At 33.9% G+C, this 15,137-nt stretch overlaps 1 protein-coding gene across 1 annotated transcript in view; it reads left to right on the forward strand.

Moving 5' to 3' along the window:
* LOC123530743 (uncharacterized) overlaps positions 1-14,852 on the forward strand; it is a gene marked incomplete at its 3' end in the record, with an annotated part of 28,835 nt that extends 13,983 nt beyond the window's left edge. Inside the window, exons 7-11 of the mRNA XM_053534490.1 lie at positions 3,124-3,516; positions 4,847-5,059; positions 8,209-8,372; positions 9,618-9,753; positions 14,293-14,852. Of these exons, the coding sequence (XP_053390465.1) occupies positions 3,124-3,516; positions 4,847-5,059; positions 8,209-8,372; positions 9,618-9,753; positions 14,293-14,852 (1,466 nt within the window). The remainder of the gene's footprint in view (positions 1-3,123; positions 3,517-4,846; positions 5,060-8,208; positions 8,373-9,617; positions 9,754-14,292) is intronic.
* Positions 14,853-15,137: the final 285 nt, after the last annotated feature.

Genomic DNA, 15,137 nt, shown 5'->3' on the forward strand with positions numbered 1-15,137 from the left:
AATACATGTATTTTAGTAGATAAAAACCACATACTAGAAGTATTATTTACATCAAATTGTAATACAAAACATTAATAAAACAATATAAAAAAACAACAAAAAACAGAATGACATGGATACTACTCCTCACAGTGTCGGATGTTTTCAAGCGAATATAATCTTTCACTTTGGTGTTGACAGTTATACCTGGGGCTTTATGTAAACCATCACTGTGCCTAAAATATCTACGCAGGTTGTTTAAAATATGTAAATTGTCTCTAGCTTAGTCCCTGTGATTTGTATTACTGTAAAACTGGAACCATAACAACCGGTAACCTTACCTCTAGTATAGTTTAACGTAGCCCAGGCCGAATTTTTTACAATTGAAAAACATTGCAAGTCTTTTCCAACAGCAAATAAATATAACGTTTGCAGAATCCAAATAATATTATGATTTAGTATTACGAAATCAATTAAATTGAATTATAGTTAGTTTTTGCATGCAAATAAGTCATTTGTGCGTTTTGTCTTACAAAGAATCGGAAGCATGGCTGCTAATTAAATACTGTTGTTTTTTTTGTCACGGGCGGTCTACAATATTTTTTTTCTTTCTTTTTTTCTTATGTTTTAATAATTTAAATGCTTTTATGGATGTTTTCCCGATATTATTTCATTTGGTAATGGATCGTTTTATAGATTTTATGGATAATTGATTACTAGGCGTCAATGAGAAGATAATTTAGCAAGCAAAACTATAAATACGTTGACTATTCCAAACTGTTAACACTGATTAAATCTTACTCTGTATTTAAAGTGGCAAGGATCAGTTTCGTATGTGGCCCTGGTATGTGTTTTTTATTTATTTAGTAAAATGCTTTATTTAAAAATAAAATAGATGTATTTTAGAGGCATTTATATTCAACTTGTTGTTTATGATGTTTATAGAAGTAAGGATTCCTACTGACGAGTAATTATTGTTGAAAGTAAATAATTGCTGGAATCCATTTTCCTAGCTCTGAGTAGACGGCTGGGTCTAAAATCTTACCCGAGGTAAAGGCAGTCAGACGAAATGGGAAACGGTTATCCATTCATATTCAGCTCATATTTGCGGAAAAAGTAAACGGTTATGAGACACTTCTTTCTATAATTATTTTCATCTGGTCACATGCTTTAAAATATACATATGTTTTAGGCTAGCCATTTGCAGATAATACAGTACAGGTCGCGCAAGGTGTACATTTTGGGTCATTTTTGCCTCAAAAATTAGTGTTCTCAACCCGGGGTTTTACTCGTTTTTATCATAGAAACGGAATCAGCAGGCTGAAAATGTCACATGATGTTGCTAAGAATATGCAATGCATCCGCGGTATACCTTCTTGACATGTCTCAAAATTGAATATTTTATGATTTTTGTCGCACTGGCATCAACGCAAATTTGTGGAATTTTCAAACTTATCGTATCAACATGCCGGAAGTAAAAGCTATGTATAAATCATAGTCTTATTCAATATTCATTTTTCTCTCATTTACGTAATTAAACTATGAAAATGAATATGCAGAATAAAGTAGAAAAAGCCTTTGACTGTAACTAAATCAACACAACAAAATAACATTTTACAAAGGCCCCTGGAATGCTTTATCGAAGGCGAAACACAAAATGGGTCTCTTGTCGTTCAGATATTATCTCAAAACGTTATTAACCCAAAGTTTTCAAATTTGACAGGATTGTTAATCAGCATGTAAATTGCTGCCCTGGTGATTAAATTGAGATTTTAGACAGCCAGACCAGAGGTATGTCCCTTGACTAAGTCAAAGATATGCATAACAAGGGCGAACAATTGTGTCGAATGCTTCTCAAATGACCTAGGATTATGAATATATTTATTGGAATTATATTCAGCATGTGAAATTGCGCACCAGAGGTATTGTTTGATATTTTATTTAGTAAGACTAGAGTTATAGTCGGACTGTCCTTGACTTATTGAAGGTATGCATAAAAGTGCATAAAAGTTTTCGTTGCATATTTGGTCTAAGGTCGTAGAACATAATGTAAATATTATTCAGCGTATGAATATCAGCACTTTTATTGGTTTTTGTTGGTATTTCTCTCAGTCAGCCCAGAGTAACAGCCCTTGATTTAGTCAAAACTTCGCATAAAGGGCATTTGAGTTTGTATCGCGTGTATCGCAAAAAGCATTTGAGTCATAAAATATTAGAGAATTTTGAATAAAATTATGAAGTTGCTTACTTGGTGTTCTGTTTGGGAACTCTCTCATCCGACCAAAGTTATGCTCCTTGACCTAGTGAAAAAACATATGCTTTCAAGTGTGTGTTATATCGTCTTAAAATATTTGACCTAGAGCCATGAAAATAAGTAGGAATATCATTCAGTATGTGTGTTTCTGTATTTGAGCTTTGTTTTGAATTTTGTTCTGCAAGACCAGAGTTATGGCCCTTGGCATTGTTAAAATATGCATTAAACAGCATGTTAAGTTGTGCACCTGGTGTTCTGTTTGAGATTTCACTCAGCCAGACCAGAGTTCTTCTCCTTGACCTAGTGCCTAAAAGTTTATGTTGCATACATCTTAACATATTTCATCTAGAGTCAATACACAATGTACAGTGACAGGAACTGGGGACACAGGTGTCCTTACGTTTAATTTTGAAACCAGTTTCAAAATTTTCGGTATGCGGTATATATGGTCAAAAATGTATAATACACATTTCCTGATCTACACGTTTTAGGTGAGAAATGCACATTAGTAAATGTCCATGTTCATGGCCACATTTATTTATAGTATAACTAGGGGTTTTGTATAACATGTGCAGTGGCATTTATTCCTGGTCTGGTGCCAGTCTTTAGTTCTTTTGTTTACAAGTGAATCTCACTGTTAGTACACGTAAGGTTTTTAATTTTTATTATGTAAAGAATTTTCATTTATGCGCATAGGCATTTTTTATAATAAAAGTTTTGCAAATTATGGGTTTGGTATAATGCAATGTTCTTAGAAAATTTAATTCAAAACCTAAGTCTAAATTAGGAGTCATTCAGAGCAAAGCAATTCAATCGATAATATATGTTTTACATTGCTACAAGTAATTATATATGTTCACTAACGATCATAGAGTGCTACCACTTTTCAGAACTGGAGCTTAAGATGATAACTCTCGGTAAAAATGAAGAGAAGAAGGAACTGGCAGAGAAAATACTGACGGAAGTTTGGCATGAAGCGTTAGACAGATCAATACAAACCTCAGATTTCCCTGAAGTGAAGAAAGAAGTATTGAAGATATTGGAAGAAATAAAGAAGTCTAAGAGTGTTAAAAATATCACAATCAGTAAAAAATGTATATTGCTGCAGATTACATGCACATCACCAAATGATTTGTTAAACATGATTAACTACTTTGAGAGTGAAAGCTGTCACGAATCATTTGGAAACATATCAAAAGAGCTTGGATATTACCTTGACACAGCTTTAGCAGTGTATTATGTTGTACCCATCGACTGTCTATGGGCTATTTCAAATCTACTAGGTATGTAATGTTATAAATATCAAATGATTTATTTAAAATGGAACACATGTTCTGTGTATTTTACAGTCAAATAATGGCTGGCTGCTTTTAACACATGCACATGTTTAGTGAATATTTACAGAATATACACAGGCTATATTATTATGTAACTGCTTCCAACATGAAATATGATGGCTGTGTCACTGGATATGTATGCTCACCAGACACAGCACAAAATCTCGAATCAGGAAGTCTTAATTTCGAATCTCGTGATGATTTATTATGAGATCCAATTAATAAAAAGTCTTTGTACCTTGAAACTACGGGAGGGAATTTAGAGAATTTTGGCATAATGGTAGATGGCAATAAGTAAGATGTAGAGAACAAAATCTGCAACACAATTGTTGTAATTTAAATGTTTGTTCGGACAGTAACTTTTCAGCAGAACAAAATGTCAACTGATGATAGCGAAAAATCGTACAGTACAGGGCATAAGAATTGTGATTTTGTCTTGAATAATTTTGGAATTATTGCCCCTATTATAGTCAAGTGTTGTCCGGACAGTAACTATGTGACTACTACCGGGAGGTTTTAGGTGATTGCTTTATGGCTAAATTATTATATTTTCAACGTTTTGTAATAAGGTTGTAATAAAAGAAAGGAATTTGAAGAAACTGTACATATTGATAGCTTTGAGAGAGGAGGTGTCGAATGCAAAAACCATAGTCGAAAAAGAACCTCTTGCACGAAATTAGTTAATTAAGGTTTGTCCGACTGAAGAAAAATCCAGGTGTTCTGGATGGATTTCATAGAAACTTGAAGGTTATTTTCACAATAATTAAATGAAATACAACGCACATAATAGAAACATAGATATAAGAGAAATATCTCTGTTAAATGTGTTGCAGTATTAATTCTTATTTGGTACATTTTGGCATATTGTGAATCTACAAAATCATGTCAAAGAGCATTCATTAGTTTCAGCGAAAGGCTTATTATTTTAACACAGGAGGGAATTAGTGGCGCAGTGGTTAGCAGGTTGGACTACAACGCCAGCGGTCCGGGTTCGATTTCCGGTCGCGGCTGATATCCCGACTAGTATTCAGTGCTGGATGATTTACTTAAATTGGTACTGTTTTCAGCAGTTTCGGCCTAGACTGGAGGCTGGGGAGGTAATTATGACACCTGCCGTGGGCTAGGATGGAAAAAAGTTGTTCTAATCATTCAAGGTGGTTCGTCGACTACCAACGAACAATAAACTTTACTGTTACCTACTTTACCTAAACACATGTTCATACAAAAACCGTAGACTTTACAATATGAATTATATTTGTATTCATTACTTCTTAAGACGAATCCAAACAACCAGAAGAGAGAGGCGTAAGGCTTCCGATAACAGTGTCCTCGCCTGCTGGGATGAAACATCTGATATCATTGTGCGGCAGCGAGGAGATTGCAAACAGCACAAACTCTATTGCAGACGCGTTGTCAAAACATTTAGATGATACAATAGAGCTGAAAACGTCAACAGATATGAAGGAACTAGGGCCCGTTTTTGATGCAGGTTTGTCAAATTTGTTTGCAGTATAGAGTCTATTTGAACTCTATCATTTTACTTTTTATCAACCAGACGAAGATATTTTATATTTTACTGACAGATTTTTGAATGGTGAAATGCAGGTTATGTTTGAAGAACTAGATGTAAGAATAGAGGATGAGGAGATATTTTTTGCTGTTAAACAATTAAAAAATAATTCTAGTGCAGGTGTAGATAATTTGATAAATGAATTTTTCAAACATGGTATTTCTTCTTTATTACCTTACTTATCATGTCTTTATAATAGTTGTATCGAACACGGGCATTTCCCGGAGTCTTGGAGTGAAGGGCTTATAGTACCTATTTTTAAGAATGGCAGTCCTAATGACCCAAACAATTATCGAGGTATTACTCTTTTGAGTGCACTCGGAAAGCTTTTCACACGTATTATTAACAACAGACTGAATAAATGGGCCGAAAATTACAATGTTTATATTGAAGCTCAGGCTGGGTTTAGGAAGGGTATGGGCACTACTGATAATATATTCGTCTTAAATGGTTTGATATCACATTGTCTGAATAATAATGAGATGCTTTATTGTGCTTTTATTGATTTTACAAAAGCCTTTGATTTTATAGTTAGAGATATACTTTGGTATAAATTAATCAAGTATGGAGTTAGAGGCAAATTACTAAATGTTATTAGGGCTATGTATAATTCAGTAAAATCCAGAGTTAAGCTAATGAATACTTATAGTGACGAATTCGAATGTAATTTAGGCGTACGTCAAGGTGAATGTTTATCACCTTTCCTTTTCAGTATGTTTTTGAATGATATTGAAGAGACTCTAATTATAGGTGGTGCTGAATGTATAGATCTGGACACGGTAAAACTATGTGTATTACTTTACGCCGATGACATAGTTCTTTTTTCTAAAACTGCAGAGGGACTGCAACAGTCTTTAGATATTTTACATAATTATTGCAGCAAATGGAAACTAACGGTAAATATACAAAAAACAAAAGTTATTGTTTTTAGAAGAGGTGGTAGACTTCCAGAAAATATAAATTTTTATTATAACGGTCTGCGTTTGGAAATAGTCAGCAAGTTTAAATACTTAGGTGTTATATTTACTCCTGGTGGAGCATATAATGAAACAGATAAAATGTTATCTGGTCAAGCACTGAAAGCTATTTTTATGTTGAATAAGTATATGTATAAGTTTACTAATATACCGTTAAATCATATTTTTGACTTATTTGATAAACTAATTATGCCAATACTTAATTATTCGTCTGAGGTATGGGGTTTTAACAAAGGTACTGCTGTTGAGAGAATTCATTTAAATTTTTGCAAACGACAACTTGGTGTTAAAATTAGCACTCAAAACAGTTTTGTGTATGGTGACTTAGGTAGATTACCTTTATCTGTTAAAAGACAAATAGATATAGTAAAATATTGGATAAAGATATGCAACACTTCTCATAACAAATATGTTAAGGTTATTTATAAATTATTGAAAAGAGAGTCAGATTTAGGAAAAGTAAACTGGGTTTCCAATGTTAAGACACTTTTGTCTACTTCTGGGTTTTATGATATATGGCTAAGCCAAGGTGATTGTAATCAAAAACTGTTTTTATATAATTTCGAGCAAAGAATAAAGGACATATACATACAGAATTGGAATACAAAATTAGAAGAGTCTTCAAGGGCATTGTTTTATCGCAATATTGCTAGTTTTGATTTCAAATCTTACCTAAATATTGTTAATGTTTATAAATACAGAGTTGCTTTAACCAAACTTCGATTATCTTCACATAGGTTAGAAGTGGAAACTGGACGTTGGAAAAGACCTAGTACAATTTACAATGAACGTAAATGCAACATATGTAATACTCTTGAAGATGAATATCATTTCGTATGTGAATGTGAACTTTACAAAGATCTTAGAAAACAATACATTAAACCTTATTTCAGAATTCATCCAAATTTTGTTAAATTCATAGAACTAATAACAAGTGAAAACACAGCATATCTAAGATCGCTAGCAGCTTATGTATATAAAGCATTTGAAAGAAGAAGACAACTATTGAATACTTTTATATAAATAGCTTATTATTGTCTCTCCCTGTAAATGTTGTATATAATGTTCTGATGCTTAGTAGTATTTGGTATGTGTTTCTGTTCGCCATCTGACCTGCATGTCATACTAGTATTTATTGTACATGTTAACATGTTTTGTAAATGTTCATGGGCCAGAAATGGCTTATTACGGAAATAAAATGTTCAAAAAAAAAAAAAATTTTACTCGACTAGCCATAATAATTGTTCGTTGTACTTCGTATTTACATTTTGTCTTTCTATATAAGAGAATTGACTTTAATACATGGGTTGAATCTTTCAATGATAACATACTTAAACTCGTATCGTATCATTTACAAAATTATGTATCTGCTATAACTATATCAAATATGAAGCTGTTATAATTATAGCATTCTTGTAATCATTTGTTTAATTAATGGAAAAAGCATCCCAGACGGTATATCTACGGTCATGTTTTACAAACTAAGACATAACCTACATTTTGTTTTCTTACAAAAACACAGAATGACTTTCTTAAAAGAAGAAGATCAATTTTCATTTAAATATCAAGATCTATTCACGTACAAAATATGTTTAAGTTATCCATGTCGGTAAAGGATTATTTTACATAAGAGTTTCATTATCAAGTAATCAAAGGTATGAATGGTAATACAAAATGTACGTGTCATTTTCAGTCTAAAATAGCAATTTTTATTTTCAGTAAGTCTCTGTATTAATGTTTGTTTGCATTTCTAGACTTTCTTGTGAATTCTTTTAACATCGGGACAAAAATGACAGCCACAGAGAAAACGTTGGTTACTTCAGACACCTATAACTGATTTGTGTCAATTTCCTAAAAACGTCACAACAGATCATTGGAGTTAAAGCTATGCTCTAGATCCGTTAACTGCGTTTCAGTACAGATGGAAGTGGAAAGTGTCACAGGATATAATGATACCTTTTTTTGTAGTGCATTTAGCATGAACAAAGTTGGTGAGAGTCTCCGTATTTATTGAACACACCCGTAGTGACTTAATGTTTAACCAAATACGTATTACACATAAAATGCGATATCAATATATATTTTGAATAGATAAGTCAAGTTCTGACAGTAGTAGTGATTGTTCCGCTACGGAAAGCAGTGTTATAAATGGCAACAAGCTGAACCAGCCTGATGTCTCTGAGGAATTTCCTGAAGGACAGAGCCCTGGTAACATGTCTGAAGAACTGACAGTACAGGAATTAGATAACAAGACGGTAAAATATCCTAGACAACAAAGTTTCACCTGTAGTATTTTCTGGTTAACTTTTGTTTTGTACAGCAATGTTACAGTATAGCAAATCTTGTGTTAAAAATTGCCAAAATCAATTGATATTTGAACTGGTATTTCCAGTAATAGTTGAAGAATTGGATTCGATAAACAAACTACGCCACTGATGATCTGCATTTATTCTGAGATGTTTTCAATAATTTATAGTGGATTTCTTTTCACCAAATCTTATGCAGAATACAAATGCATCTAAAGGCTTAAATCACAAATGCAGAACAATGGTAATATAAAATCAAATAAACTGGCCAAAAATAGATATTTTGATGGTCTTATATTTTACTACGTTAGACATATCTTTTGCATTTTAAATGAATAAGGCATATAAATACAGTTCGAAATAAACAGACAACATGTTGAGATAAACAGTAGAAGACATGGACAATTTTAAAAAGCAGGATCACTAGTGTTCAATGTTTGAGTATTTATATTCCAATAACGTTGTACATTTATCTGCTTCTTTCATTCGCATGTCAGTTTTGAATGTGTGTTTGATGTATGTTTAATTGAAATATTACCTAACAAAATAATGATTGCTTATCCGTCAAAAGCTAATGAAAATTGCAATGATCTAAATTTTACATCACGGGCTGTTGTACAATGTTGCCTCGTCAGAACAGCAGCTGATATGCCTTATAATTACAATACACATCAGCAACAGATTTGCTTATATACATTTTTTTCTTTCTTGTAATCGATTTTAGTTTTAGATGCGCCCACCTGTTACCTCCATTTATGAATTCGAATGCCTCACTGTTTTGTATGTGGTCCTTTAATATTTATGGAATATATATAATTTATAGTAATATATAGATTTCGCGGAGGGATATCTCAATATCTAAATTTTCTGTGTTATGTCATATTTAGAGGGTAAAAATATCTGTGTTAGTTCAAGTTCCCAGGAAATTTATAATGAAGGACATAGAGAATGTTTGTGTTTTGTAGTGTAAATCACAATATATTCATTTACATATTTTAGGGTTAATTATTGAAATATACCAGTGAAACATATCTAGTAATTACCCTGTGAAAACAATTACATATGGTTTACACATATACGGAACTAACTGTACACAGCATAACGATAACGAGATATAAGGTAACTGATCACAAAACTTGCTGTGATTTATTACGTTACAAAGTGTACTTCATTACTTTGATTTCCACCTGATAGGATCATCTAAAAGAATGCCACAAAGACAAAAGCATCCAAAAAGAAACAGAGCCTGTATCTATATTACCGGACATTTATGCTGCCGAATCTAGTGATTCAGATGAATCTGACTGGGCGTTTCCCCGGACAGAACGAGGTAATAAAACACATTTAAAATTTGTTGTATCAGCTGACCACGTACTAAAGGCCATTCTTACACGATCCGATTCATTTTCCTATTAAACAAAGAGGGCTGTAAACAATGAATTATATAGAGGATATTACATGAGTGTCTTTTCATATTAAAGTTATTAAACTCGTTGAATAAAATGATAAAATGCGAGGCTCTGCCGAGCATTTTATCAATTTTATTCAACGAGTTTAATTTTTTGTTTTTGTTTTGGTTTTAACGCCGTTTTTCAACAGTATTTCAGTCATGTAACGGCGGGCAGTTAACCTAACCAGTGTTCCTGGATTCTGTACCAGTACAAACCTGTTCTCCGCAAGTAACTGCCAACTTCCCCACATGAATTATCAGAGGTGGAGGACTAATGATTTCAGACACAATGTCGTTTATCAAATAGTCACGGAGAACATACGCCCCGCCCGAGGATTGAACTCACGACCCCGCGATCCGTAGACCAACGCTCTTACCTACTGAGCTAAGCGGGCGGGCTCAACGAGTTTAATAAATTCAAAGTGGAAAGTTACAAATGTAATATTCTTTTAATCACATGTTAGCCTTTCTTGTCGAAACATCAAAGATTCGACTTTCTTTTACTACATAAACAAGACAATTTGACCGACGTCGCTTATACAATAAAATGACGTCGAGGTCAAAGCTTTATTACACTAGTGTATTATCATTTTTATTTAATAGCTTTTTAACACTCCCGCGACGTCAAACATGTGATAATATACAACAATTCACTGTTCTGACGTGACAGTTATAACTCCATAGCGTCAAACCGTATAGCGGCGCGCTGGAAAAGAAACCGATTGAAAACGGGCAATATTCAATGAATGCCGACAATGATGTACAGTCCTTGGTATCTGGTTAGAATCGAAATAATATATCTCATTTAGTGATTTGTCGCTGAATAAATCATTGTTTGTCGTTCAGATGCGTATTATTATTCCTTCTCATCTGAACTCCAAACAATGATTAACTCAGCGACAATTCACTAAACGCTGTATATTATTTCTTAAATATAATTATATAGATGATATACAAGTTTTTTATGAATACGGCTTGATATGGTGCCTGCATTTTAATTTTGTCTTTTGGCAGTTCCTGTGATATGCAGGCTCCATAACCTCAGATCCCCTTTCTAAATTCCAGTTTGTTTAGTTCAGCCCACTGTTTTCTCGTTTTGGGCAAACCCATTATTTTAACTGGGGACCATACGCCGCATTTCATGGAATTACACGCTAGTCATTCAAGGTTCCATGAGCACCGCAGTATGAATACATTTGCGGATGTTTCTAAAAGAGGAAAACGTAGCGTTCAATGGTAAAGGGGCTGAACACCAAACATGCAAACTCGCAGTTCCTGATGATTACGATGTTTTGGTGTGTTTATTTTGAGTATTGTCCCTTTGCAGATATTTAAGTGGCTTACACTCGTATACATATCGGATATAGTAGACGCAACTTGACTCCGATGGTTGATCTTTGTATTATAATACACAATGAGGCACAACTTATTATTGAAAAGGAGTGTACGTAAAACAGGAGCTGTATGAGAAAGTGGAGTTAAAAATTTGTGAAATTATAAATTAGTGTATTGGAAAGTTTTAACTGATCAAATGTAAATATACATACTTTGATAATGCTCTGTAAACAAACTAATTCCATATAAATGTACATGGCCACCCTAATCACCCTTTATTTCTACAATGAAATAATCGATATGAATAATCAGCCGAATGTCAACCATCGCGGTCAAGTTGCGACTACTATAAAATATACTATATTGGCGGATAGCGGCCTTTTTATGTTTTATATCTTGATGTTTACAATATTGCAACATTTTATTTCATTATTCATATGCATTTGTTCTTCAGATGATACCGAAACAATTGTCCGAGGATAATAAAATAGGTCAAGAAAAGTAGTGAAAATATAGAAAATGTGTTTCACTGCAGAGAAAATATAGAAAAACTGTTTAACTGCAGTGAAAAACAATACGATTAAAATATGCATTCTATCTCATCAATATTTCTCTATATTTCATTAGACAGAATATAAAAGAAAAATGATATTCCATGAAAAGAACTTATGTATAATGTATGAGTGAAAACTACATTTTATCGCCTATAGATCGATTAGTTTATTTTCATTGAGAAGTGCGTTTCATGTAGTTATAAGCGTTTGAACACGGTAGGTGTTAGAGCTATCACGGTCGTTTGCAGAAAAGTCTTTTCTAAAGCCTGCGTTTTTGTAGCTTGGCTTAGGGCGGACATAACAAGCGCGAGGGACAAACCTCAGACAGAGCAAAGACTTGAGACTCCTACAGGCCTGGCGAATATTGAGTTTTTTTGTCAATTAAGATCGTAGAGTGACATTGAAGGGGGTAGCTTATTGATTTTTGATCAATAAGAGCTTCGAAACATCTGATTTTACAAGCAAATTAAATACAAAACGTATGAGCATGTTACATGCTAGGTGGGTGCCAAACAGCCGACAGATGACCAAAACGAATGCAGGGTGACTAAAGACCTTTTGTGGCACTTAATGAAAATATTTTTTTGAACTGTACTGTAACTGGGGATGAAATACATGTTTTATATGAAGAAGTTAAAGCTGTCTCCCTCTGCTGAAAATGTTATTTCTGCTGTTTATGGGATTTACGTGGAATAATACTGATTCATTTCATGCCAAAGGGCAAAACTGTGACTGCCAGATGCCATTTACAAGTGATTAAAAAAAACTCGAAAAAAACAACTGAAAAAGTTGCATTCCAAGCTAGCCCAGAAAAATGTCCTTCTTTTGCTTTACGATACCCCCTTTGATACTGCCTCATCTACAGTAAAACTTGTTAACCAATTCAGGTAGCATTTGTTTCCCCCACCTTCCATACAGCCAAAACCTTGCCCCCCCCCCACCCCACCCCACTCCCTCCTACCCCTAAGCCGTGTATTGTTTCAATAACTGACAAACTGGCTCGCTGGAAACAATCAGGAGACAAGAACGGCTTTGATTTCAACTGTAAATCGGTACCTCAGCAGTAAGTCTACTTAAAGGTTTGCAGAGTGAATATAAAAGCTCCCACAAAGACGGCAAAAGTAAAACGTATGTGGGGAATACTCTGAAAAAATCGGGGTTTTTTATTATGGCATGAAACTAAGAGGTTATTTACAATACAACACTGATTCGCCTCGTCCAAATATGGATTATTACTATTATGTACTCAGCCCTGCTAAATAACCTCATAACTTTCATCGTTTGTATCTTGATTTCGTGTTTGAATTTGTGCAGTTTTAGGTTTTAAAATTAAAAGCAGGATACATGATGCTATAGTGACGGTATTCTTGCTTGTGTTTATTTAGCCTCCCATTTTCAGTTTTCTTTATATAGGTTACTGATCGATCAAATGCGGTGAGCCTATTTCCAATTCGAATTATGTTCGTTTAGTATTATAAAATATGCACTTTTTTGTTGCGTTACTTTCTTCTCCCCTTCTCTTCCTGTATGCACCACCTTTCCTATTAATGTAATCTACCATATTCTGGCTCCAGCTGCAACATGTGTTTGCCGGTCGTTCCTTAGCGGTGCCCCACTCTGTTTATTTTGCTGTATGTATGAATTTATGTATTGCCGTCTGTGTGAGAGTTTTGTTGATCTTTTGGTGGTGTACAGTTAACGTTTCCAGTATGGGAAGTTTGCGTTTTTGTTGGGTGCGGCTACTTTTCCTGTTTCCCTGTTGAATATTCAACTCTCCGTTTTCCACTTGCGCAAACACCCCCATCAGTTTTTCTACTATATATCAATTTTTTGCATCTTGCATATAGTTAAAATGTACATGTTGGATTTTTTGAAGCAACACCACTGCTATATCTTTCCACTATAATTCCTATTTGTTGCGAGTCTACTTTACGATGCATGACTCTGACCATTTTTGCTGAGCTCTATGCTCCTTAGCTTTTTATTTTTAACAGTGTTTGATATGTTTGCAATTCATCAGTAGTGTAACTAGGCATGGTACATATGTATGTAGGTACATAAGTATACGGCAGGAATTAAAACAATTCCTTATTAACTGTTGTCACTTTAATTTAAATATCAGAAATAAATACAAGAGATGCAATAGCCTTATGACAACGGGAGCTTTTATAATAACTAACTGCATTAGAATTGCCTCTAGTTCGGTATCAACTTGAGGGTCAAAAATCGTAGGTTTCATGTCATGAATTATCCTCTAGAGTGCCCACGAGTTCATGATAAGTGACACACTTGACTTCTGTATTTTCATTACTTTGCCTATTTTGTAAACCCCGTACCCCATGATACAACACAAGAATCAACATTTCACACAAGGAAAACAAAACAACATATAGATAGTTAACCCGTAATAAAATCAATCCATTAAATCATTATTGAAAGTATGTAGTTTTGGAGTATACAGCTACATGTGAAACCAGACATCGTGCATTTGTTTGAGCATGTGCAACGTTTTGTCTTATTTTCTTTCCAGAAACGAAGATAAAGAGATACAGGAAGTGGGTAAAAGCAGGGTTAGCACTACATATTTTTAAGGCGGAATTGAATACTTTGTGCGACGAAGCCGTAGCAACACAGCATAAAGAACTGATTGATAAAGTCAAAGAGAAGAAAGGTTTATCAATTTTGTCATGCAACAAATGCAACTTGAAAACCTTGCTGCCAGACCATGTCCAAACCGAGCACAAACAGTGTCCGCTTGGCTATTTGAACTGCAATTGTCTAAATCCTGTTGAAAAGTCGGCTTGTCCAAACAACGTATGCGGTGCCCTGTATGACGACATCATAGGATTATATAAAGCCACTCCTCCAACACCCTTTTGGGAAAACACAAATGTGCAGACATGGTGCACAGATCCATGGTCTGTTGCTAAATGTTTTATTAGCAAAAGTGGATATGCAACGAAGACTAAAGCATCTGAGTTTGACATCAAAGAATTATTTCTGCTGTGGAAAAACAACAAGGAATTCTTCAGAAATTTTAAAATAGACATCTTTTTATTTCCTGAAGATGAGGGAGAGGAAATATCACAGGTAGAAGGTTTATATTATTTCAAATTTTATGTCAGTTTAAATAAAAACTATCCATGTAAAATTTAAACCATACAACACAACCCTAATAAAAATAATCAGAAGCATAAAACTAAAATCATGAGCTTTTATTTTCAGTTCACTGTACGTCCGTCCATAAAACTTTTTGACCAAAACTCAAATACAAATAAAGAAATTTCGTTAAAACTCCACACAATGACAGATGTGAAGTACACAACAATTTTTTTAAGTATTATCCTGTCTAAAGGTTTTTGTTCGTTTTGTCCT

Source organism: Mercenaria mercenaria, unplaced genomic scaffold, assembly GCF_021730395.1.
Source record: "Mercenaria mercenaria strain notata unplaced genomic scaffold, MADL_Memer_1 contig_3727, whole genome shotgun sequence".
Lineage (NCBI taxonomy): Eukaryota > Metazoa > Mollusca > Bivalvia > Venerida > Veneridae > Mercenaria > Mercenaria mercenaria.